This window comes from Macaca nemestrina, chromosome 19, assembly GCF_043159975.1.
Source record: "Macaca nemestrina isolate mMacNem1 chromosome 19, mMacNem.hap1, whole genome shotgun sequence".
Taxonomy (NCBI): domain Eukaryota; kingdom Metazoa; phylum Chordata; class Mammalia; order Primates; family Cercopithecidae; genus Macaca; species Macaca nemestrina.
The window spans coordinates 60,982,241-61,009,912 of NC_092143.1; the positions used below are offsets into that span (position 1 = coordinate 60,982,241).

At 36.2% G+C, this 27,672-nt stretch overlaps 1 protein-coding gene across 3 annotated transcripts in view; it reads left to right on the forward strand.

Annotated features, from left to right (window-relative positions):
* The window catches only part of LOC105468134 (desmocollin 3), a 52,584-nt gene that overhangs the window by 17,170 nt on the left and 7,742 nt on the right, over nucleotides 1-27,672 (forward strand). For 2 of the 3 annotated variants that reach the window (XM_011718168.3, XM_011718176.3), the window contains exons 6-14: nucleotides 1,072-1,216; nucleotides 3,086-3,252; nucleotides 7,146-7,280; nucleotides 7,697-7,882; nucleotides 17,495-17,751; nucleotides 17,864-18,006; nucleotides 19,023-19,247; nucleotides 21,791-22,015; nucleotides 24,396-24,517. In XM_011718168.3, the coding sequence (XP_011716470.2) occupies nucleotides 1,072-1,216; nucleotides 3,086-3,252; nucleotides 7,146-7,280; nucleotides 7,697-7,882; nucleotides 17,495-17,751; nucleotides 17,864-18,006; nucleotides 19,023-19,247; nucleotides 21,791-22,015; nucleotides 24,396-24,517 (1,605 nt within the window). The remainder of the gene's footprint in view (nucleotides 1-1,071; nucleotides 1,217-3,085; nucleotides 3,253-7,145; nucleotides 7,281-7,696; nucleotides 7,883-17,494; nucleotides 17,752-17,863; nucleotides 18,007-19,022; nucleotides 19,248-21,790; nucleotides 22,016-24,395; nucleotides 24,518-27,672) is intronic. The other variant, XM_011718185.3, reaches the window with a different exon arrangement.

The following is a 27,672-nucleotide window of genomic DNA, read 5'->3' on the forward strand; positions in this document are numbered from 1 at the left end:
AAATGAAGCAAAGAGGTTCAATACTGGAACGTAAATTTCAATGTATTTAGATGTAAATGTCAGTAAATTTCCAAACAGTTGGTTTTGCTTATGAGATAATCTCTCTCTCTTTCTCACTGGTTACTGGCACCTTTTCTTCACTTCAAGGCGTGTCTACAGTTGATTGGAAGAATCCTCTTTCTATACTGCTCTTACTTCCATTTTTGCCTTTCTTCCACACAGATGATTATTTGATCACATCTGAGAACTACATAAGAAAGTGAAAGTGGGAGACCAAACTCAAATAAGGGTTAATAAGCCAGTATTCTGATATAGATGAGCTTATAGTCAATGGGAAATAACTCAGATAATTTTCAGTATAATATGGTAAACGCTGGGAGGTCATGTGTCATTCCTGTGACTCTGATGGAATGATTATTGGAAAGAGAGATTCTGTTCCTACAAAAAGAGAGAAGAGATGCTGTGTAAACAAACATGACTGATGTCCCCCATGTGACATGCTTTGCATTTGCTTAGAAAATTTTCAATTCAGTGTTGTAATCACATGTTGAATAGAAATATATTCTATTTGACATTACATTGCCTTTAATCATCAATGGGGAAATTAGTACATGTATTTCCTCAGAAAAATTCTTACAAATATGTGGTCTATTAGCTAAAATAATAACAGCTCAGTAGTTACAAATTGGGCATTGCTGCTTTATTTAGATAATGTAGTAGGAATTTTTCCCATTGCAGTGAGTTTAATTGTTCTCTCCAGCATAATTTTCTGATTACAGAGAGGATTTATATTCACACTTAATTCCTCAGTCTAATGGACAGAGTCAGCCCCGACTTCACTGTACTCTGACCTCGGTTTTATTTGTGATAGCCATTTCCACCACATACTGAATGATCTTTGCAGTAAAGTGTTTCTCTATTTGGTGCTTTGATAATTAAAAACCTAGTGAATACAAAAACTTCAAAGTAGTTTATTATTGAAAAGATTTCAAAGCAGTTAGTAGAGAAAGCATCTTATTCTGTCTTGCCAGAATCTGATATTAATGGAACTTTCTTCTTGCTGTTTTGCAGTTGATTGCTTATGCGTCAACTGCAGATGGATATTCAGCAGATCTGCCTCTCCCACTACCCATCAGAGTTGAGGATGAAAATGACAACCGCCCTGTTTTCACAGAAGCAATTTATAATTTTGAAGTTTCAGAAAGTAGTAGACTTGGTAAGTCTGCTTTTAAGAATAAAAAGAATCATTTTAAACATGTCTGTGTACATTTTAAAAGACATTGAGCTTTTTATACTCAAGGCCAGATCAGCCTGAGATAACGTTGAACTAGTATCTACTTACCAGAAAACACTTAATCCCATCACTTTCAATCAATATGTGCCTTACCCAGATAGTACAGAAGTTTTTGTCGTTGTCAATATGATACTAATTAACTGTAAAGGCAGCTAACAGTTATTCAAGCTTTGTATGATACTTAGTTTATGTATTTTATTTCATTTCCTCATTATGTGAGTGTTTCATTATTCTCAACTCCAAGAGAAGACATGCAGGGTGGAATGAACAATAAAACTAAAATCGGTATGGTTTTTTTTTTTTGGGGGGGGGTTTATTTAGGAAGGTGTTAAATGGTTTCCACTGAGGGTACAACTTTTTTTATGTTCCTATTCATATTCTCTTCTTTTAAAACTACTACCTCACTACTTCCAATTTAGAATGAATACCAGAATAACTTCAGAGAAACTTACATCAAATGTTCTCCATTCTAAACACTTGCTCTTACCTGTGGAAAACTGAAGTATTTTAGTTTACCTGGCCCTTAAAATGTGGCACTTATGATGGCTTCTGAGACTTGTAATATGGAGAATAACTACTCACAATAAAGTTTAAAGGAAGAGGATTCAGTCATAAAGGATGACTTTGCCAATTTGCTTTTTAAAGTTTTCAGTAGTTGCTTAGATCTTCACTGCAATATTATATCTGCTTTTTCCGTCCACGTTTTCCTTTGTTAACTTGATGTCATAGATGTTAACTTCTATGGTACAGTTTAAAAATTTTTTTAAAATTATTGGTTTGGAGTTTAGGAAACTTAGTTTTGTTTCTTTTTAAATAAATTTTATTGTGTATACACTATTGTGTATAGTGAAGGTTTACAACATGATGTTATGGAATACACACAGATAATAAAATGGCCACTATAGCATAGAAAACATAGTTTTTAATGTAGGGTCTGTTACTAACTCACTGTGGAAACTCATGGAAGTCCCTCTGAGGTTTCTTACATGTAAAAGGAGCTCATTACATTAGATGACCTATAATGTTTTTAGCCTCACAATTCTATGACATTACATTATATATTAAAGGCAATATAATGTATTGCCTTTAATTAATTAGCAATGGGATATGCTTTCCCTTTTTCCAAAAGGGGTAATTGGTTTCAGGCTTTCTTGAGGATTCTGTTCTCTTCCCTAGTAACAGAGAAACATAAAGGACAAACACATTGATGCGCAGCTTAACCCAAGGTACTTTAAGTACATTTTATCAGTAGGTTCAGATCAGTTGAGGCTGTGATACTAAACTGGTTTATTAGAACAAATCAAATCAGGAAGTAGCAAAAAGATTATAGAAAGGAGAGGCTGGACTACTAAAGGTCGATCGATCATCTATATTATTACTGCATACCCCTAATCAGTCTTGATTTAGCTATCAATCAAAAGTCCAATTTTTAAAAAATCTGATTATTAAGGACACATGGTTTATTCCTCCAGCTAGGTTTGTTATTGAAATATGTGCAGATATGTATTCAAATTATTTTTGACTGCCATTTAACTAATTTCTTTAGTAATTTATGATCAAATGTGTTAAACTGTGAGCAAAACAAAAGTATACCTTCATTTTCAGCATCAGAGTGTTTTGTGTGATGAATTTGAAGTTATCTTCATCAGTCCTATCTAAAGATGAAATAATACTCTGGTAATAAATACATTTTAAATTAGGTTTCCACCATCATTGTTAGCATTTTAAGAACTTTGAAAGCATATTTAGCAATTCTGAAAATTAAAGGCTCTTTTATTTTTTAATGTGTAGGTACTACAGTGGGCGTGGTTTGTGCCACAGACAGAGATGAACCGGACACAATGCATACGCGCCTGAAATACAGCATTTTGCAGCAGACACCAAGATCCCCTGGGCTGTTTTCTGTGCATCCCAGCACAGGTGTAATCACCACAGTCTCTCATTATTTGGACAGAGAGGTAGCTCACACACTCCATAGAATTTCATTTCGCTGAGGATTACGCTTCCCTCCCCCATTTATTATAACTTGCTATCCTGTGGATTAATAGTTTAATTTTATTTTAGGCATAAGACAGTAAGAATTCTTAACATATTTTCTGTTTTTTTAAAAAAATATTATTTCTATTTCCTTATGTTAGAGTAGCCATAAGGACTAGAAATGCAGATCAATTGGCATTTAGAAGGGATGAGAAAAGAAAAAATTTCATTATAAATTTTTTTTTTCTTATGTGTGGCTAGTTGGTTCCAATTCAGCAAAGGTCTCAATTTTCTTGTAGGACAATCAGTTTTGCTTGTTCTATGAGTGTAGATCATGCCCTGATTTCTACTTTAATTATTATAGATATATATTTTTTTTTAGTGGGAAAAGGATTAGTTGAAATAAAATTGATGGATTATTAAAAATATGTAACACTTTTTTGGATGATTGTAATAGCATATTGTCATGTATCTAGTACTTTATATGTTGAACTTCTTAATGCATACTTTTATTTGCCCTTTAGAATATTTTTGTTTGACTAGATAGGTGTTATATCCAATCTATAAAGGAAAAATGTGACAGAAACCTTGATTGACTTGCTCAAGTCAAATTATTGCACTGAATCTTATCTTTAGTTTTTATTGTTCTATTTTGTCAGCAATCATGCATTATTGACTAAGGCAGATGAATCAATTTTATATGCACAAAATAGCTTTATTGGAATAGTTCAATGTTTCCCACTACAACTAGAATACCTTATACAGAAGAGTCAATATCACTGGAAAATATAAGGAAGAAGTCAATGGGATTTGATGACAAAGAAACAGGGAGGGATGGTAGGAATCCCTGAGAAGTAGTACAAACGTTTTAATTATCGTTCTTTTTATTTTCTGTGGGGCTGGAGCATTTTATGTTATAGATAAAATACATAAGGATAATAATAAGTGGGAAAGTTTTAAGGAGAAAATCCAAACGTGCTTTTGTGTCTGTGGAGTATGTAGAGATGATGTGGTAATCAAGTGAATAATCGAAACTTTGCAAGTTAACAGATTTTAGTCATCACATTTTTTAAAATGAAGTTTAGAAAAATTAAATTTAGGGGTCTACAACTTGTAAGATACAGTTTTAGGATTAAACCCAGGTCTGCTACTTTCCTGATGAAGAAAAAACCTACCAGGATTTTATGGGCAATAACCATGGAGCGTTGAGGGGAACAACATGAGAAGTAAAAATCATGGGAGATTAAAAAAAATGAATTTAGAGGAAGATAAACAGAATATCAGGGATTCTTAAAGCATATGGGAAGAGCGTTTTAAGTTGGGAATATTGGTTTACTTTCTCTGTTTGTATTTTTTTTTTTTTGAGAGGGGGTCTCGCTCTGTTGCCCAGGCTGAAGTGCAATGGCACAATCATGGTGTACTGCAACCTCTACCTCCTGGGCTCAAACAATCCTCCCACCTCAGCCTCCTGTGTAGCTGGGATTACAGGACGCACATGGTCCTGTAAAAAAAAAATGGCTTTTTTTTTATTGTTTGTGGAGACAGGGTTTTGCCATGCTGCCCACGCTGGTCTAGACTCTTGTGCTCAAGCAATAAGCCTGCCTCAGCCTCCCAAAGTGTTGGAATTTACAGGTGTGAGCCATGGCCAGAATATTGATTTTCAATATGGAAGGGAGTTCAAGTAAAATAAAGACTGAGGGAAGAGATAGAAGGAAACAAAAAATGAAGAAAAATAAAAGAATAAAAACGTGACTAAAGAATAGTAAGACAAAAGAAGAAGGACACAAAGATGATTGTACCACAAATTAATGACTTCAATTCACTATCACCACACCATCTGCAAAATTTCATTGCCAAATCTAACAGCAACCTTAAGTCCCTGTCTATTGCTGACACTTGTTAACACTCTCTCTTCCCTTAGATTTCTGGTCTTCCTCCTGCTTCTGTGATCTTTCCTTTTTAGTGGCCTTTGCATAGTCTTCTTATTCCCTTCACGGTAGGAATGCTGTAGGTCCTTATATCCTAGGTTCTTCTAATCTGCAACCTCTGCTGAATTGAATAATCTGATTCCTGCCATAATTTCAACCATCATCTACATACTGATGACTTCTGGATAGACATTTCTGGCCATGATCTCTTTGGTACATATGAGGCCATATATCCAGGTGTCTTTTGGACTTTACTCCTTAGATTTCCTTTTGGCACATAAGATTCAACATACGCAAAACAAAACTCAGTATTTCTACCCCTTTGCCAACCTCAGTAGTGTTTACTTCCTCTGAGAACTGTTCTCCTGAATTTCCTGTATTGTTTGGTGGTGCCCCTGTCTTCCTATCTCTCCAAATGGGACACCTGAAAATCATTCTCGATACCTTCTTTCTCTCTTGATTTGTATGTAGAATTTACTGTTAAGTCCTACTCCATTTTAACTCCCAAGTAACTTTCCTGCCATCCTTTCTCTTTGTCCTCGTTGCTACTGCCTCAGATTTGGGACACCTGCCCTATTTATTTATTTGTTTGTTGTTTAGAGAAGAGATCTTGCTCTGTCGCTCAGGCTTTAGTGCTGTGGCGTGATCATAACTCACTGTTACCTCAAACTCCCACTCAAGGGTCCATCCACTTCAGCCTCTCAAGTAGCTTGGGAGTACAGACACATCACCGTGCCCAGCTAAACTTTTATTTTTTTGTAGAGATGAGCTATATTGCCCAGGCCTGAGTCACACTCGTGGCCTCAAGCGATCCTTCTACGTTGGCCTCCCAAAGTGCTGGGATTACAGGCGTTAGCCACTGCGCTGGCCCAAGCCATCTGTTTTAGAAGATGGCTGCAGGCGAGTTTCGACTAATTGCTTAGATTTTTCAGCTTACTCCAAATTATGCCAAAACTTCGTTAAGAATATATTTTTTAAACACTCAAATGTTCTGGCTGGGCGTGGTGTCTCATGTCTGTAATCCCAGCACTTTGGGAGGCCGAGGTGGGTGAATCATGAGGTCAAGAGTTTGAGACCAGCCTGGCCAACATGGTGAAACTCCGACCCTACAAAAATACAAAAAATTAGCCGGGCGTTGTGGTGGGCACCTGTAATCCTAGATACTAGGGAGGCTGAGGCAGGAGAATCATTTGAACTCAGGAGGCGGAGGTTACAGTGAGCCGAGATGACGCCACTCTACTCCAGCCTGGGTGACAGTGTGAGACTGTCTTAAAACAAAACAAAACTAAACTAAACCAAGCTAAAATGTTCTTATTTTGTGTTGCCCCTACGACTTCCAAAAACCTTTTAGCTATTACCTGTTACTTAAAGCATAAGTACTATTTCTGAGTACGGGTCTTTGTAATTTATTATTTATTTATTTATTTATTTATTTATTTATTTATTTATTTATTTTTTATTTTTTTTGAGATGGAGTCTCGCTCTGTCGCCCAGGCTGGAGTGCAGTGGGCGGATCTCAGCTCACTGCAAGCTCTGCCTCCCGGGTTCCCGCCATTCTCCTGCCTCAGCCTCCCGAGTAGCTGGGACTACAGGCGCCCGCCACCTCGCCCGACTAGTTTTTTGTATTTTTTAGTAGAGACGGGGGTTCACCGTGTTAGCCAGGATGGTCTCGATCTCGTGACCTCGTGATCCGCCCGTCTGGGCCTCCCAAAGTGCTGAGATTACAGGCTTGAGCCACCGCACCCGGCCATGGGTCTTTGTAATTTAATCTCTGCCTGCCTCTTCAGTTTTATCCTTGTCTACCACATTGCTAGAGTCTGTGCAAATATGGAAAGCACAGACACACACAGATGTGTGTGCATGTGAGTGAGTGAGTGCAATTAGGTTTCACTCATAAATCTAACAAAAATTTTTCAAGACTAGTTAAATATTTGCTTTGTATTCAGGTTGTAGACAAGTACTCATTGATAATGAAAGTACAAGACATGGACGGCCAGTTTTTTGGATTGATAGGCACATCAACTTGTATCATAACAGTAACAGATTCAAATGATAATGCACCCACTTTCAGACAAAATGCTGTAAGTATATAATATCAAAATCTACCTCTGTCTTATCTGCTGTCATTTTTTATTTAAACTGAATTAATAAAATTAATACTTCATAAAGTATCATACTTTGAAGTATGTATATTTTATGAGTAAAATTAAAGTTGAAACAAATGATATGTAAATTTATTTTATTTATTCATATTAGTGCTCCTATTATCTCCCTTCTGTTAAAGGGCAGTAACATCAGTCTTCATTTGTAATGAAACTTCTTTTATTTACAAGATAACCCTTAATGAAACAATAGTGTTTATGATTCATAGTTTTAAAATAATCTATATAAAATTATAATGGAAAGTATTTTTGGAATGGAAGAAACTTTATTTTTTTTTTGTAAAAGTTGTCTATAAAGTAAAATTTCAATTTTCAATGACTTCTTTCTGTTTCAGTATGAGGCATTTGTAGAGGAAAATGCATTCAATGTGGAAATCTTACGAATACCTGTAGAAGATAAGGATTTAATTAATACTGCCAATTGGAGAGTCAATTTTACCATTTTAAAGGGAAACGAAAACGGACATTTCAAAATCAGCACAGACAAAGAAACTAATGAAGGTGTTCTTTGTGTTGTAAAGGTACAGTAATGTGTAATTGACAACTTAGCAAATTAACAGATTTTAGTTAACTAATAATTTAATCAACTAGTTTCAGATCATAGACTCTGCAAGTTGGAAGAGAATTTAAAATCTATTTAAACCACTATTCCAATCTCATGCTTGTCTGTCTTCTGTAATTTTATTGCCGATTGCCAGTCACCTAGCTTTTGCTTGAACACTCTCATTTATAAGGATCTCCATAGCTCCATTGGCCACTTATTCCACATTTGAAATGCTTTGGTTCTCAGAAGTTCTTTCTTCTACTGTGCCCAGGTTATTTTTCTTATAACTCATGTATTTGGTTCTGATTCTTCCTCTAATGCTATTCAGAACAGGTATAATTCTTTTGAAAAGGCTGCTATGTTCATTTGAGACTTACCTTCTGTAAGATAAATATTCTCAGTTTCTTAATTCTTACATGATGTGACATACAAGCCCATATTCTTCTCGTTTTCTCTATAATATATGCCTGGTTGTATTTGATCCTTTTAAAGGTGATATTGACAATGAAATTTAGTGTTATCTCAGACAGCAATGAACGAACTTATTTTTTGTTCAATATGTTGTATATTTGGTTGTGCTGGTACATTCTAGGGTCCAGGGTAGGAAGAGGGTAGGAAGGGATCTGTTTGAAAAGGATTATTGGTTTTATACTTCCTGCCCAGAGCAAAAAAAAAAATTAATATTGTCCTATGGACAAGAATAAGGGTCATTCATTGAGTGAAAGAGGCTTATCTGCCAAAAATAGTATAGTGGCATCTTTGGTACATAAACCCCTCTATTTGCAGTTATTCCTCCATAAAAATTTCCAAGGCTCATATACTAAGACTTGGCAAGTTCTGTCCAGATGTGAAGAGTCAAATATCAACTCTTGACATCAAACCTCCCTATTTCATTTTTTTATAATATGATCTGCTCAAATTGAATACTAAAAACCCAAGTACTTAAAAAAACCACTATGCTTTACAGTTGACAGTAATAGGAAAGGAAATAAGAAAATACCGCTTACTGCTTTTGTTTTTTATTAGTCTAAATCAATCTAGTCTTTGTTTGAGCTCTCCAGAAAGCAGAATGCAAGACAAAGACCTGAACATGGGTAGATATTTACGAAGTGGGTCCCAGGAAGCCAATGTTAAAATGGGGAAATAAGACAAGAAAGGAGGAAAAGCCAATCCAGTCTGTGTTATTGAGCTCGTCATCTTTGGTGTTCATCCATTCTAGAAACCATGTAGAACTTGCCTCATAATTATCCCCTCAAAGATGGATACTTGGGGCATTTACCCCTCACATCCCTTCTCAGTACCCAGACCCCACTGGTTGAAGGTTTCCCCCAGGGATCCTTAAATTCACCGCACTTCTGGATTGGGCTGTGCCTGCTGTCTGCTGAGGGAGTCCTCTGGTTTTAGGGGGACCCTGAATCTGAAGAGCCAAATCTTTCAGTGCTTGAGATGTAAATCTGTCAGCACTCATGGGAACTGGCTGAGGGGCTGTGGTGTATAATTGTTCTGAAAAGGGCTACCGTGTATCTCATAGTTTTCAAGGCTGAACACTTAGGTAGTACAGGCATTTGTTTCGAATTGATGTGATTGCAGCAGATGTTTTGTTAAGTGTTCTCCTGGACACCCTTCTCCCCTCTTCCTCCTGATGCAGGCGAATCCCAAAATTGGGCCTCAGCCCATTCCTGGCTTCACCCAGAAAAGAATTTAAGAGCAAGACAACGGAGTAAAGTGAAAGCAAAGCAAGCTTATTAGAGCAACAGACAAAGGAAATTGGTGACTCCACAGACAGAGCAGGGCTACTCCCTAGGCAGAGTAGCAATTGTGGATTGCTGACTAGCTCTATTTATAGCTACTCCTTAATTATATGCTAAATAGGGGGTGGGTTATTGATGAATTTTCTAAAAAACGGGCAGGAGTTCCTGGAACTGAGGGTTTCTTCCCTTTTAGATCATATAAAGTAACTTCTGGATATTACCATGGCATCTGTAAACCTTCATGGCACTGGTGGGAATGTCTTTTAGCATGCTAATGCATTATTATGAGCATATAATGAGCAGTGAGCCAACTAGAGGTCTCGTTCATCATCTTCTTGGTTTAACTGACTGTGGCTGGTTTCTTGACTGCATACTGTTTTGATGAGATTCTGTTTTAATCAGCAGGGTCATGACTGGTGCTCAGAAAACAAGTCCTGCTGATCGCCTACCTCACCCCCACCAAGCCTGGGCTTCTCCTGTAAATAAGTCAAAGGAATAGTTTAAGATTTGGGGAGGGTGGATGATACTAACTACAGTAGCTTCTGTCAGAGACCCAAGCTCAGACCTTTTGGTATGCTGTCCATCTGTTCCTTGGTCAGAAGGCAGCTCCTCCAGTCTCTCTCAAGGCTGTTACTCAAGAGCCATATGGAGAAACTCTATTATTATCATTATTATTTAATATCAGTGGTTTTGTCTTGCTTAGAGGAGATAAAATTTAAATACCATTAGGAATTAAATTTCTATTTGTAAGTTTTTTTGACCAATACAACATGAGCTCTAGTAAACTTTTTCAAAAGAATATACTCTAATTTTTAGAAAGGCCTAATCAATGAGTATATGTACTCAATGGTCTTTTGTATGTTTTTTTGTCCAAGGAGTTCTGACCGTAGAGGTATTAAGAAAATATTTCCAAAGATGATTGGAAATTATAACCTATATCATGGAATATTTCTCATTCCATGTGACTGATACACATTTGTTTTGTTTCTGGGTAGCACTCCAGGATTCTCCAGAATGGGGAGCAGTTAGATAAATAATACTTTGCTTTGTTTCTGGTTCAGATTAACCTAATTTCACATCTGGAGAATATCAAAAATTTCCCTAATACATTTATATACGTTTGTTTCCATTATTTTAAAACATTAGATAGTTGCCCTTATATTTGATATTACATCTTAATTTCTGCATCAAGGAAATACTTTTAATATTTTTAGAATTTTAAAAGAAGTTACCATGAATCAAGTTCCTTTTATGTCACAGAAAATGCTAAGCACTTTACATAAGTTGTAGGTAGTTTTCACATCCCCTATATGACAAGGTGTTATTATCCCTATTTTACATTGACTAAAAAAAAAAGCAAACCCCCAAAACACAACAACCACCTAAGGCTGATGAAGGTAAATAACTTCCTCAAAGTCAAGCATATATTAACTGTCCACCCTGGAGTACAAACGTGATCTGTTTTGTTCCCAAATTAATTATCTTTCCATTACCGTGTGCCATGTCTCATTAAGCCCACATGGCAGTTTGTATTCAGTATGTCACAGAATCTATTATATCTGCAGCCCCTTATCATGAAATCCAATTATGTTCTCAGATTCATACTTCATATTAAATGCAAATTAACAATAATGGCTAACATTTATTATTTACTAAATGCCAGACACTATGCCAAGTGCTTAACCTGTAGTATCTCATTTAATTGTTTTAAATGTCAATAGATTATTTATTACATTTATTCAATAATAAAGCCAGTAATTTTAAATTTTTCAGTAAGCAGTTCATTAGTTCAAAGTTCAAAAGAAACAAAAATTCAAAGTTCAAAAAAACAAAAAGCATGGTGTAAAACGTCTCACTTTTACTTGCTCTGTCAGCCACTCAGCTCTCCTTGGAAGAATTAATACATGCCACCTGTTTCCTGTATATTATTCAAAAGATATTATCTATACACACAAACATGTTTAGGTAATCTTATCATGTCTCTTTTTAAAAAACAAATACATTTCACTTCAATTAGCATATCTCTTGAGCTCATTACATATACATTGGTAATATTTCATGGTATGGTATGGACGTATCATACTTTTTTAACCAGTTCCATATCTATGGACGTTTAGACCACACCCATGGATAGTCTGTATTCCTTATTCTGTGCTCTTCTTCATTCAACAACCTTTCTCTCAAGTCATTACATATTGGTATGTACTGGTATGTAAATAGCTTTGCTATTTTTTACAGCTATCTATTTTAGACATTACAGTAAAATATCCATCATATGAATATAAATTATTATTTAACTAGTTCATTATAAATGGAAATTTAGACCATATCAATTGAAATTCTAATTTATTTTCATTATTTCAAAATATACTACAATGAATATACTACAATGTAAATGCAGGATAGTTTTCTAGAAATGGAATGGTTTAGTCAAGGACATGGCTATTTTTTCTGTGGTGAATTTATTGCCTGATTGTCCTCCCGAGAGGTGGTGCATGTTGACATGCTCACCAGAAATGTACACACATGCCTGTTGTACAATAATTGCCAATGATATTTTCAAGTTTTGATATTTATCAGTCAAATAGCAAAAAAAAGGTGTTTCAGTGTAGCTGAGCATTCCTTTTATATGAAGACACCATTGAATGTATTTTATATCTTCAAGCTCACTAGTCCTGTCTTTTAGCCACTTTCTATGTTTTGCTCTTCTCATCTATTAACTATTCATTTATAAGAGTTTTATGGTAGGAAATATTCTTGCAAATATTTTTACCCATTTTTATTGTTGTGTAAGTTTGCTTGTGTTGGTTTTTGACCTCTAGGATTTGTTTTGTTGGCAGGGTTTGCTTGTTCAAGGTCACGATTTATCAGAGGCTTCTATGGTTATGAGATTTGTGTCATTATGATGGTATTGACATTATGAAAGTATTTTATCTGAAATTCTTCTAATTTATTATTGTTTAATTATCTATCTATCCAGTTAAATTTTTGATCTGTATGAAATTTATCCTAGAGCAAATGTGATATGAATCCAATTTTAGTTTTTCTATCTGTTCCAACACAATTCATGTTTTGACATATTTTCATTGTCATAAAATAAGATACATGTATATTTGAGTTTGTTCTAGACTTTCTCTTTTGTACCATTAATTCATTGTTTATTAATTAGCATCTATACACTGCTGTATTATTGCTAGCTATTTAAGAATATCAAATGTATAATATGCATTTTAGTATTTGCAGTGTTCCATGCCATTCTTACCTAGTGATCTTCCTTTGTGGATTTTGTTCTTATGAATATCTTGCTTGTTTGTTGTTCCATGTGAACTTTCAGATCACATCCCAAGTTTAAAAATATTCCTTTTGATGTTTTTACAATTATATTAATTTTGTAGAAAGAGTTGGGGAGAATTAGCATTTTTCTCATAAGTCATACCCAAGATCATAATTAAATTTTTTCAGCTGTTGTGCCTAATATCTGTCTAGGATTTACATCCATATCCACAAAAATGATTTATCCATAGTTTTTCCTTTTGTATAATTGCTATTAAGTTTTTACTATCTAGTTTTTGCTTGCTTCATAAAAATAATTTATTTTCCTTATTTTTTTTCATGCTCTGAAACAGTGTCCCACGAAACCCCCCAAAAACATTGAATTAAAAGATTTATTTATCCTTCCAAAACAAGCCAAGTGGTTATTACTCTCATTCTTCTCATTTGCAGATGAGTAGACTGAATCAAAGAGAAATAACATGCTGCAGCCCATACAGCTAGGATGGGTGATTTGTACCCCACAATCAGGTGTTGAATGTCCAAACTATCTAGGAGAGATAACTCTGTTCGTACATCCAAGATACAAATCCGGATCTGTCTGATGCAGAGCTCTTACTCATAATTCCTGGGCTATTCTCCTTCTGGCTTGGTATCCTTGCTTCCCTTATGTCGCCTCTTTTCCATACCTGAGTTACTTAGCTTGATAAAGCCATTACTTCATTTGCACAAGAGGATCTTCTCTTTTTGGAACCTTAATTCATTTCTACTTTTGGGTGTTTCCTTTTTAAATTATATTCTTCTTCTGACGTTACTAGCTCCTTTGCTAATCGTACCTTCTCTTTTCCTTTGAGTCATTCATATTATTTGCTAACATTTTGATTAATAAAATTTGCTTTTGCCATGTTATGTTATCCTTTTCATATTTTATCCAAACCCTTAGAAAAGCTGAATTATCACAGGGCTCCTTTGATAGCCATACTAGTCTTTGAAAGTATCTTATTCTTTTCCTTGGGAAACAGTTGTGATTGTGTGGTTAAATCATGTCTTTAAGTACTTTTTTTTTTTGGAGATGGAGTCTCACTCTGTCTCCCAGGCCGGAATGCAGTAGTGTGATCTTGGCTCACTACAACCTCTACCTCCCCACCTCCCAGGTTCAAGCAATTCTCCTGTCTCAGCCTCCCAAGCAGCTGGGACTACAGGTGCACACCTCCATGCCCGGCTAATTTTTTGTATTTTAGTAGAGATGGGGTTTCACCGCCTTGTCCAGGCTGGTCTTGAACTCCTGAGCTCCGGCAATCCGCTCGCCTTGGCCTCCCAAAGTGCTAGGATTACAGGCGTGAGCCACCGCGCCTGGCGTCTTTAAGTACTTTTTAATCTCAGTGAGTCACCTTTTATTTGAAAATCAAACCCTATATAATCAGGGTGTTCAAAACCCATCTTTCTGTCATGTAGGCTATGTACCTAATGATGAGTAACCTTTTGCGTACTGATTAAGGAATGACATCACTATGTTGTTAACTCGAAAGGAATCTTCCTCTTCCAATGCCCTGGTTCTTCCTTGCTAGTGAGAATTGTATTCAGGGAAAGAGAGCACCTTATTCATTCCTTTATGCCTCAAAGAATTAAGTAATCAGTAGGCCAAACCAAGAATTGCTCTGGTATACTTCTTTTAGCTGAATAAAGCTTGCAAACATTTTCTTGTTAGTTAGCGTCTCTTTTTATCGCATTACATTGGCTGTTAACAAAAACATACATCATTTACTCCCTTCATTTGCCTCTGCGACAGCTTGAGAGATTACTCAGAATTTAGTGTAAAGCACTTATTTTATGCTGTAGTGTTAAATGTCATTCTTACAACAATTTCACAGAAGAGAAAAGTTAAAGAGACTAAATAACTTTCCCAGTGCCACACAGCTAGGATGTAGTGTAGACAGAATTTGAACCTAGCTCTTTGACTCTTAAGTATACGCTGTCAAGCACTATGTTAAATTGTTTTCCACAGCTGTGTGATCTTGGAAAGTTAGCCTCTGTGTTATCTGTAAAATGGGAACAATACTTCTCTCTGCCTCCCTAATAGCTTTTCAAATATAATATTGAATGTAAAAGCACTTGGTAAACTGTAGGATATTATTATTTTATTTTAAAAAGTTATACGATGTCCTTGAGACTAGTGTTATACTGTTCCATAATAGATAACTTTTCTGTAACCACAAAGCATGAGTGATACGGCCTTTTGCTGAGTTCTGGGTAAACTCATTCCATCTCAGTAGCTTCTGTCCATTTGAGCAGCAGCAGTGATGCATATGGGCTTGAGTGAGGATGATATTATTCTTGGTCATTCTCAACATGGAGAGTCCTCAGCTCCATTTCCACAGCTATCCATTTTCTAGGGAGTTGTCATCTCAGTGCAGATGTGGGATATTTTTAAACACTTTTTTTAAATGGTGAAACAAAAACGTACCCTGAGGTGGAAGAGAATTTACATGCTTTCCTATTAATTAATGGGATTAACTAATCTCGTTAATCTTTGGGACTTCATCTCACCAGATTTTTAATTTTGGAGAGTTTTAAGCTACTAAGACAATATCCATCTTAAGCGTTGAAAAATGGGACAAAGAAGCTCCAAGGCTTCAGTGAGTGTTTTTGGATTGAATAGTTGCACCTCCTCCAGTGCAGCCGCTGTTCTCTACATTTCCATCCATTTCTCATTGCCAGCAGTTGCTCTTACTCTCCATGTGATCACACCAGCGCATGAAATTTGTGAAGCAGTGTTCATCAGCATCAAATGAACAGATACTAATTTTTTTTTCCTTGACTCTCCAGTTTCTGGGATACTCAAACAAAATATAAAAGATTTTACATACATTTTGTAGATTCTAAGATTCAGAAACTTTCTTGACTTTTTAGTGGACTCGTGATATTCGTGTCTTACTCCGTTAATACCTAGGTGTGGAGAAAGATTTAAAATAATTTTATTCACCAGTTTTGATTATGTTCAATGTTTAGCCAGTGATTGTTCTGATAAGCAGAAAGAGAAATTGAAGAAAAAGTGCTTCAACTTTATAATACAGTGTAACATAATGTTTTATGGGTTTAACTTGATTTGTTATCTGAAACTGAATTTAATCAAAGATTGATTTGGAAATCTTTTAGAGACCAGTGAGCCAATTAAGCAGCACACGATAGCATAGGGATTATAGCGTGGGCTAAGGAAATGGGCTCAGGTCAGCCTACCTGGCTTCAAACTCAAGCTCAAATGATTATCTTTTGGCCTTAAAAAAATAAGTTTATCTCCTTTTCCCATTTTCTGCTCTGTAAAATGAGGATGAGGCCAATAATACTTAGTTCATAATGTCATGAGGATTTAGTGAGTTTATTTTCACTGTTAGAGCAGTGCCTGAGATTCAATGTCATTGAAATTATCACATTGTATTTCCCTTATTCCTCTGTGTATCTACTGTGAAAATTTCATTGGATGAATTATAAACAAAAGCAAAGTATAATTCTCAAATTTTCAAAAATTTAATTTTCATAAAAATAGGTAGTGGGCATGGATGGATAAAGGTTTTCACTCATTCATGAAGGAACCAGAAAAAAGACAAGTTGATTCCTAAGAAGAAATGAGCCTCTGGATGGATTTTGATAAAAGCAAAAGCAGAAATTAGATGGCTCAGTTAGATGCCTTAGAGGGCAATTAAAACAGACATCTGGGCCCGGGCATGGTGGTTCACGCCTGTAATCCCAGCATTTTGGGATGCCAAGGGAGGTGGATCACCTGAGTTCAGGAGTTGGAGACCAGCCTGACTAAGATGGCAGAACCCCATCTCTACTAAAGAAAAAAATACAAAAATTAGCTGAGTACAGTGGCACGTGCCTGTAGTCCCAGCTACATGGGAGGCTGAGGCAGGAGAATTACTTGAACCAAAGAAGTGGAGGTTGCAGTGAGCCAAGATTGTGCCACTGCTCTCCAGCCTGGGTGACAAAACAAGGCAAGACTCTGTCTCAAAAATGAAATAAAATAAAATAAAATAAAATAAAATAAAACACCCAGACATTGGGAATATCTTTTCTATGAAACTGAAAATGAAATCATTGCACCTTTTGGTTTTGTGAAAGTCAACATCAAACTTTACAAGAATTATAAAATGCCTGGGCCATAGTCAGTAGTAACTGATAAGCCAAATAAAGGCACCTTCCCATACTCAGATGACCCTTAGCCCAGCCTGTTAGACAGTGCTCCAAGGAGGGCCATAAGAATACTGTCATCTGTTTGCATTATTTTTTGAATCAGAATCATTTTCCTTAGTAAGAGTGAAATATAAAAATACTTCAGGAATTTCTTTTGTCCAACTCTATAAAACCACCTGCAGAAGCTTTTGGAACATTCTTGGTAAAGGCTTAGCACAGGATTCACTCTCTTTCTAGCAAGGGATAACAGTCAGTATTAACAAAATGTGAACATAGAATTTATGCAACACTGGTCAGAATGACAAATGTTCACTTGCCATTTGAAGCACCAAATGTATTTTACACTGATAATGACATACATGGACTTTATTTTAAAGCCACTGAATTATGAAGAAAACCATCAAGTGAACCTGGAAATCGGAGTAAACAATGAAGCACCATTTACTAGAGATATACCCAGAGTGACAGCGTTGAACAGAGCCTTGGTTACAGTTCATGTGAGGGATCTGGATGAGGGGCCTGAATGCACCCCTGCAGCCCAATATGTGCGGATTAAAGAAAACTTAGCAGTGGGGTCAAAGATCAATGGCTATAAGGCATATGACCCCGAAACTAGAAATGGCAATGGTTTAAGGTAAAAATAAATCTATAACCACATACTAATAATGTATTTGTAATCATTGAGATAGTAACTTATTTGAAAACATTTTCTAATGCTAAAGATTATTATTTTTTTTTATTAACAGGTACAAAAAATTGCATGATCCTAAAGGTTGGATCACCATTGATGAAATTTCAGGGTCAATCATAACTTCCAAAATCCTGGATAGGGAGGTTGAAACTCCCAAAAATGAATTGTATAATATTACAGTCTTGGCAATAGACAAAGGTAAAAAATGAAGTTTTAATCTGGTATTTTATAAAGGAATTAGAGAATAAAATATAATTATTCTTATGCAGTTTTTTTGGTGGTAAGTATATGGAATTCTTTGAAATTAAAGACTCTTTCTGTCTCTCTTAATTATCTAACAAGGTGAAACTGGTGGCAAGAAGCCATGTTTTATTTATCTTTATATTCCCAATAGGGCAGGACCTTACATTTTTATATATTTCTGTGCTAGAGGACAAAAATAAAACTGAAATCTAAAACTAGATAAAATGGTCTCATCAGACTTCCACATCTGTTTGTGCCACTTTAAATTGAGCTTTAAATTGAACTATATGTTCAGCCGAATATTACGTCAAAGTGATCCTTTTCTTGAATTCTGTTCCTTAAAGTAACTCAGAGTTTTTCAACCTTGTCTTCACATTAAAATAAAAATAATACTCTGTAGATACTTTGTTAGAATAACTGAATCAGAATCTCTGGTTGTGGAGCCTGGGAATCTTATATTAAAAAAAATCTTCCTAGTGGTTTGAATATATCCTGGGATTGGAAATCTTATCTGTAACCACTTTACTGCTCATTAACACCTGGCACCTGGAACCCCCAAAAGTAGAGATTGAAATTGAGACATTTATTTTTATTTGGTAGTAATTCTGGTAAAAGATTTATTGGCAGTTGTATCTGATATTATCAGTAGCAATAGTCATTTCAGACTAGCTGCAGATTCTATTTATCCATCTATGTTCTTATTTATTTATCATTTCCTTTAATAATCACTTTATTTAAAAACAGATATCCTATGTAGAATGAACCTGGGAGGCGGAGTTTGCAGTGAACTGGAATTGTGCCACTGCACTCCAGCCTGGGCAACAGAGCAAGACTCCGTCTCAAAAAACAACAACAACAACAACAACAAAAAACAAGAATATAATTGAATTGACTTTGAATTGACTTTTTATTCTTTAAGAAATTATAAAAGAATTTTAAAATAACACTAAACCTTATTCCTCTGTCCTTAGATAATAGGTCATGTACTGGAACACTTGCTGTGGACATTGAAGACATAAATGATAATCCACCAGAAATACTTCAAGAATATGTAGTCATTTGCAAACCAAAAATGGGTTATACTGACATTTTAGCTGTTGATCCTGATGAACCTGTCCATGGAGCTCCATTTTATTTCAGTTTGCCAAATACTTCTCCAGAAATCAGTAGACTGTGGAGCCTCACCAAAGTTAATGGTATTTAATAAAAAATAATGATTTATAAACTCTGAAATAACTGAGAATAACTGGAGGATAGATTGACTTGCTTACCTACACAAAGCATTAAGTAAAACTGAGTCTCATTAATATATTTTAGAAGGATAAACTAACCTTTTATAAATATTGTATGGGGGCTCTGTTATATATAAAATGAAAGAAGTTGTAATTTTTATGAAGGCAAAATTTACATTTACAACAAAGAAAAGCTTTGTTAAAAATGTTGGGCAGCTTATCATTAAGACAAACTGTGTGTGTATGTGTGTGTGTTTGTGTGTGTGTGTGTATGTTTTTAAAAATAATACCGGTGGCTGGGCACGGTGACTCATGCCTCTAATCCCAGCACTTTGGGAGCCCTAGGTGGGTGGATGACTTGAGGTCAGGAGTTCAAGACCAGCCTGGCCAACATGGTGAAACCCCCTTTCTGTTAAAAATACATAAATTATCTGGGCGTGATGGCAGGCACCTGTAATCCAAGCTACCGGGGAGGCTGAGGCAGGAAAATCTCTTAAACCCAGTAGGCCGAAGTTGCAGTGAGTTGAGAGATGGTGCCACTGCATTCTAGCCTGGGGCACAGAGGGAGATTGCATCTGCTCTCTTCTCACCAGTGAGGTGAGGAGAGAGCAGAAGATGTGTAGTTTAAATTGTATTGTAAGCTGACTCTGGAAGTGAGGAGCTCAGGTGTATAGACTAAGCACTCTAGGGTATCCTGGAAGTGAACTTGGCGGGATACGGGAAGGGATATGAGAAGGACTGTTGAGGGGCTGCTGCCTATTGTAGCAGTTTATGGGGGGTGTCATGCTCTGTACTTCATCCATACTTCACTGTTGTTACTGCCATGTTCTTTCATGCAACTGGGCTTTTGTGTGGATAGCCCTATCTACATAGAATACCTCTTTTTCCGATTCTTAGCTTGATATTTTTGAGCATGATTTTTTTTCATGATATTTATGAACACCTACTATCTATTAAGCACTAGTCCAGATCCTGAGGATTTATATAGAGATGAACAAGACAGACACAATCCCAGCTGAGATGCTCCACCTCTGAAGTTTGTCTTGAATTGGAAGGAGTGGCACCATGACCCTTTGCTACCTGCATTGCAGTGCCTTTCCTGTTGTATTAACATCTGATTACCTCTCCCTTCCAATACATGAGTTTCCTAGAGCGTTTGCAATTCATCTTTGTACTGCCAGCACCTAGCCTAATGCTTAGTAGATACTAACTGCTTCATAAATGTTTGCTTGTTCAATAATTGATTAGTAATGTGCATAAAAGAAGAAACATACCAGAAGAATTAGTACATCCATGTCATTAGAGTTTAGAAGGTTTTAGTAAGAATGCCAAGAGGTTGGGTGGAAGAAAGGGTGGAATCTGGTGGTGAAGGGCCTTGTGTGCCAGGCTGAGAGGACTAACCTTGGTACAGTAGGCAACAGCAGTTATGCATTGGGAATGTGAAAGTAAGGCAATGCCATCCCAGGATTTACATCTTTTAAAGGTGACACTGGTGACAGGAGGACAATATGAAGGGAGCATAGGTGAGTGAAGGAAAATCAGAGGCAAATACACTACTGTGAATAAGACATTACTATGGCTCCACTTGTTGTCTTGAGGGAGTGGAGGGATTTCAAGGATCTTACCTTAGATACAGTGTGGTATTGAGTGGTCCTAAGTAAACCCAAGTGGTAATTCATATTCCTCTAGGGAGCCTTCAGGTATGAGGTGTGCAGCCAAAATCTTTGAAATTCTTACAGCTACAGCAGAGCATTTAATTAAGGCTTAGGAATTCCAGATGACTTCCAGGGTGTGTTTTATGCTACTTTTTCATTTTACTTATTCTATTATAAAAACTCAAGGAGGTTGTAACTGCCATTGAAATTCTGTGGAGCTTTTGGTTAGTTGATAATATGGTCATTAAAATAATAGACCAAGACTATTGGGGAAAATTGACTATCACAGTTGGTAAAAGTGAATTATTATATAGACACTTCTGTTTTGTGTAAGTCTTATAAGTAGCCTGAGTGACATTAATTAGCTTCTGGTACTAAGATTACTTCCAGATACAAGGCGTTAATTGTAAACAATCTATTGTGCTTTGAAAAAATTGCCTTATCCATATGAATAATGTGCAAATACTAGAAGGTCAGTGGATAAGAGAATGTGAACTTCAGAAACTATTTGTGTGTACCTGTAGATACATTGGTACTGGAGAAAAATGCTTGAAGCGTATGTTAACAGCCAACCTAACATTATTAGTTTGTATAGATAAACATTACTAGAACACTACTGGGCCACTCCAATGCCAAATTATTTCTTAAGGGCTCCTTTCTAAGGAATTACAAGGGACAACATATATAAGACAATATTAGAGTTTGAAAGGGTTGAAGATAGTCCTCCATTTTTATTTACTTTCATGTGGCAGGCAGTTCCTTGAGAATGATGCCTTCAAAAACAAGCGTGATGAAACAAATGCTAAATGATAAATGATCATTAAAAAATAAACTTCTTTTATTTTCTTTCAGACACAGCTGCCCGTCTTTCATATCAGAAAAATGCTGGATTTCAAGAATATACCATTCCTATTACTGTAAAAGACAGGGCCGGCCAAGCTGCAACAAAATTATTGAGAGTTAATCTATGTGAGTGTACTCATCCAGCTCAGTGTCGTGTGACTTCAAGGAGTGCAGGAGTAGTACTTGGAAAATGGGCAATCCTCGCAATACTACTGGGTATAGCACTGCTCTTTTGTAAGTATTTTCACTTTCTTGAACTTAAAATATATATAACAAATCTAGGTGCAGGAAAAGATCTTTAAAAAATAATCTTGTCCAAGCATCCGTCAGGTGTGAGTCTCTTTCCAAGTTCCTTTTGTGTTATTACCTGAGTTCTGTTTGAATATTTTCTGTGAAGGGAACATGATCCTTCTTGAGATAAAAGACTTTATGCTTAGACATAATTTTTGAAAATTCCTTAGATTTCACAGAATCTGACAAACAGCCTTTATTTCTTGGTTCCAGTGCCATTCCTTTTAGGGCTAAATAGAATAATCTAAAATTTCTGCCTTAGGAAAGTCCACTAAAAACTACTTTCATTCCGTATCTTTTTTTTTTTTTTTTTGAGACGGAGTCTCGCTCTGTGGCCCAGGCTGGAGTGCAGTGGCCGGATCTCAGCTCACTGCAAGCTCCGCCTCCCGGGTTTACGCCATTCTCCTGCCTCAGCCTCCCAAGCAGCTGGGACTACAGGGTCCCGCCACGTCGCCCGGCTAGTTTTTTTGTATTTTTTAGTAGAGACGGGGTTTCACTGTGTTAGACAGGATGGTGTCGATCTCCTGACCTCGTAATCCGCCCGTCTCGGCCTCCCAAAGTGCTGGGATTACAGGCTTCATTCCGTATCTTTTTACCATTCAGCCGCAGAGTTATGGGAGATGTTCTGTTCTCAGCAGTATCTCTTCTTGGGTATATCTTGCCAATTTTAAATTCTGTTAACCTCCTCCAGCCTAGATTAGCTTTGTTTTGCGGTAAGAGTAGAAGTTAAGCGCAAAAAACTCAGGAATCAGACTGCCTGGGTTTGTACCCCGGCTTCATCGCTTGTAAGCCATGTGACCTGGGACAAATTACTTAGCTGTGCTTCAATTTTCTCATCTGTAAAAGGAATAATTGTAGTAGCCTACCATATGGTGTAGCACTGAGTATTAAATAAGGTAATGCATGTGAAGTGCTTAGAACAGTACATAGTAAATTTCTAATGTGTTCATTATTTTTCATCAAGTCAAAAAATAAACATATATCAAATACCTACTGTAGGCGGGAAACTGTTCTAGGTGCTTAGGAAAAATAGGGAAGGTCAAACAAACAAACGAACAAGCAAAAACAATCAATCTGCCTTGTGACAGTTAATGAATAAATTAAATGCTATGGAGGAAAAAAAGAGAGGGAAATAATTAGGATCTGTAGTGCCATGGAGTGTGTTGGTGAGGGGGGTATTGGTGCCAGTGGTTGCAATTTTCAATACAGAGGTCAGACCTGAGAAGATTATTTTTAATGATTTTTGGAAGAGGTGAAAGAGTTAGCCAGGTGGAATGCCTGGGGCAAGAACTTTCAGTCAGAGAGGGAAGTCAATGGAAAGACCCTAATTTGTGATTATGTCTGGAGAAACCAAGGAGTGGCAGGGAAACCAGTGTGGTGAGAGTGGACAAAGGGAAGAGGATTAGGAAATGGAGCCAGAAAGGTAGTGTGGGGCCATGTAGGATAGGCTAGAGTTGTCACGCTTTTTCTGTAAAGGACCAGGTAGTATATATGTCAAGCTTTGCAGGCCATGTGTTTTCCATTGTATCCAATCAAATCTGTCCCTGAAACAATAACATTGCTATAAAAATATATAAATTATGGGCATTACTGTGTTCCAATAGAACAATACATATGGACTGTAAAATTTGAATTTCATGTAATTTTCACATTATAAACTCTTATTCTTCTGAATTTTTTCAACCATTTAAAAATACAAAGTCTTAGCTCATAGGCCATGCAAAAATATGTAGTGGTCTGAGTTTGGGGATTTTGCCAATGCACTATAGGGTCTTTTAGACTGAAAGAATTGTTGTTATTATTCTTAGTTTAATTATCATGTATTTTCAATCTCCCACAATTATGATTTAGAATAAGAATTCTTAATAGGCAAGATGCAAAGTAGGTTCAAGTAAGATAAATCTTTTCTAGGAAAGCAGTCTGTCTTTTTCATGTTTTTTTGTACACAATTCTCTTTTTACATTTTCATGTGGGGAAATTATTTTGGGGGGAATCAGTAAATTTTTTCAAAGTCTTTGTCTTAAATGTTGGTGATTTCTTTTCTTTATGTACTGTTTAACTCATAATTCTAAGTACTTTATTTTGATGGGCAGAATTCAAGCAATTAGAGAGATATAATAAAAAAATACAGATGATTGCTTCTGATTCTAAAATCTAAGCTAGCTGGTGACATGTTAACTTAGAACAGCCAAGATAATTCATGGGAAGCCATGCTTAGTGGCTTTATCTTCTACTTTGATCCTTAGGTCGTAAGAAATAAATGATGATGATTTTATTCTATGTATGCTAAAATAAGTTATTTTATTTTTATTTTTAAATTCAGCTGTATTGCTAACTTTAGTATGTGGAGTTTTGGGTACAACTAAAGGCAAACGTTTTCCTGAAGATTTAGCACAGCAAAACTTAATTATATCAAACACAGAAGCACCTGGAGATGATAGATTGGTAAGTAACTTTTAAATAAATATGTATTTGTATCTCTGATAATTTATTTAATTCATCCTCATAAACTCATTTCAGAATTTAGGAGTTAATTTATATTTTTAATTGAATCAGATTTAGTAGGCATAAATATTGTCTGTCAATATGCAAATGTTTATATAGTGGTAATTTATTAAACTTCGTGATCCAGACGTATTGTTTTAGTTATCTTTTTTGCACTCTAGTGTTATAGTTTCAACTTGTTCTTTGATGGTGAGAATTTATTATAGCAATAATTTGTTTTGCCTGCACTCTACAATGTATATTTCCAGATATAATTTGTTCATGTAACTTGTTAACCATTTATAATGGGGAAAAAAGCTTGCTAAAAGTTCTCAAGTTAACTAGGAAAATATCAATGAGATATTTCTAAAAGAAAGGGAGAGGGGTTTGGAAGACTACTGCCACTCTTTCCTTATATATTTCTTAGGACTTCTGAGGTGCTTTTATGCTTCTTGTTTTGTGTGAAGTGTATATATATACACAAAAGTACTTACAAGGCATGTTCTCTCCTCAAAAATATGTCAACTTATTTATGAGAAATAGATCCCACTTTTATGGAAAAGCAAAATAGGAACATGACAATAAACCAATATGATAAAGCACTGTCAGCGTTCAAAAATTCCTGTGATACCTAAGTGTACTCATGTGGTTTGGATCAACCAGAAAGGCTAGTGACAAGAGGTACAGCTTATTTGGTAACTTAAAGAATAAGAAGGGTTTGAAAGTGAAGAGATGGTGAGAATAGCTAAAGGAGAGGAAAACAGCATAACCTATAAGACTTTTACTTAATATTTGTTCTTTGCCATTTAATGTTAGAGCTGATTATATTGAGTGGCCACTTCACAATATTTACCTGTTCTGTGTTAGGAACACTTCTAAAAGGAGCTTGGAAATATTAATTTATACAAAAACATAAAATTTCTTCTTGAATCTATAAACTTGCTTTAATACAATGAGTAAAAGTGATCATTTTAGCTTTGGATCTGAATTTCATTTGAAGGCATGCACATGGGGTTAGGAGTTGGGTGAATAATCAGGGCTGGAAAAGTAAACTTGGAAATTATTGACATGGATAAGCAGTTGTTGATACCCTGTGAGAATGAACTTTGGGAAATGCAGCTGTAGGAGGACAGAAAGGAGCAGAGAATAGAAAATATGAAAGCTGGCTCTGTAGGTTCAGCATTGCTTTAGTTTGTTTTAAATTCCTCTTTTATCCACTTAGAAATATGATCTTTGAACTTGTGTTTATTACAACAAAAGTGTACCATCAAGAAGATTTAATAATGAGGAGAGCTTTTTTCCTTTTTTGTAATTGAATTTTATTGTAACAGCAACCTAAGTAAAAAAATATAGGGTAGCACTGCCACCAAATGGCTACTTTTCAATTTTTTTTTCTGGTATTTTTTTCTAAGGCAATATAAATATGACTTTGTAGATATATTTCAGGTTCATTAAATCATCTGCACTTGAAAAATCTTTCAATTTAGTTGAAGACTGCATTTTAAGTAGAAAAATATTTAAATTGATAAGAAGGTGGCACAAAGGAACCTGAATGTAATGGAGGTTCTTGCCCTGAAAGTAATGTAACTGTTTGTAATGAAAACTGACATGTCGAGGTTACCACTGTAACTAAACTTCTGTCCTATAGCTCAGAGGGTTGGAGTGAAGTTCCAGTATTAAGCTAATGTTCAATGAAGACATTTTCATTTTAAAGCATTTCCTTGACTCTTTGTCATCCTCTAGTTCCTTCCAAATCTCTCTTTTTTTTTCAAACTGAACTTTTGGAAAGAAAAAACTATATTTGATTTCTCTATGATACTACTTCCTGCTTACCCAGCACTTCTTGGAAATTCTTTCGACAAAGATGATCAATGGCTGTTCTTTCACTTAAATCCAATGGACACTTATACTTTAATTGAACCCATTCTTACCTTGCTGTGATTTTTCTGTTGTTGTTAACATCATTGGCTGCTCCCACTCCTTATCATATTCTCTCTTCATGGCTTCAGAATCCTGCCTCTTTGGTTTTCTCTGTTGTCTCAGTGGCTACTCAGATCTGGCCTGTCACAGCTGTCTCTTACCCACCCCTTAACATGTGATTTTTCTTGTGGTTCTATCCTTAGCCCTTTTTTCTTTTGGTTAACAATTTTCTCGGGATTGGTCTTCTATTCCCATGGCCTCAACTATCACCTATTTGGGAGTGACTCCCAGAATTATATCTCCAGCTCAAAGCTCTCATCTGAGTTCCAAATCCGCATATTCATATATTCATCTTGGACATCCCACATGTTTCTAAAGTTTACCGTATCTAAACTTTAGTTGCTCACTCTCCTCTTGCCCACAAGCACATCTTTCCTCCCTGTTTCAGTGAGTTGTACCATCTACCTATTTGCCTTCATGGAACACAAAAGAATAATTTCTGACTCTGTCCTTGATTGCCTCATCAATCTAGATACTTGTAGACTCTCTGTGGAGTCCACCTACTTCTTTCAATCATGACTGCTTCTACCTTGGCTTAGATCCTTATCATTTTCTTTTTTTTTCTTTTTTTTTTTTTTTTTTGAGACGGAGTCTCGCTCTGTCACCCAGACTGGAGTGCAGTGGCCTGATCTCAGCTCACTGCAAGCTCCGCCTCCCGGGTTCACGCCATTCTCCTGCCTCAGCCTCCCAAGTAGCTGGGACTACAGGCGCCCGCCACCTCACCCGGCTAGTTTTTTGTATTTTTCGTAGAGACAGGGTTTCACCATGTTAGCCAGGATGGTCTCGATCTCCTGACCTCGTGATCTGCCCGTCTCGGCCTCCCAAAGTGCTGGGATTACAGGCTTGAGCCACCGCGCCCGGCCGATCCTTATCATTTTCACCTGGAATATCAGATCAGATCAGATGCAGTGACCACCATCTGACCTCCATGACACTAAATTTGTCTTATTTTTCTTCCACATTATTGCCGAGAATGATATTTTTGAAACGTGTTTCTCTCTGTAATGAGTTAAAATTCTTCACAGTCCCTATAATCCTCATAATAAAGTATTTTTTTTAGCATGGCATATAGATCTTTATATATTATGGCCTTTTATAATCTCTCCAGCCTCCCCGCAACGCCAGTCTTATGTGGT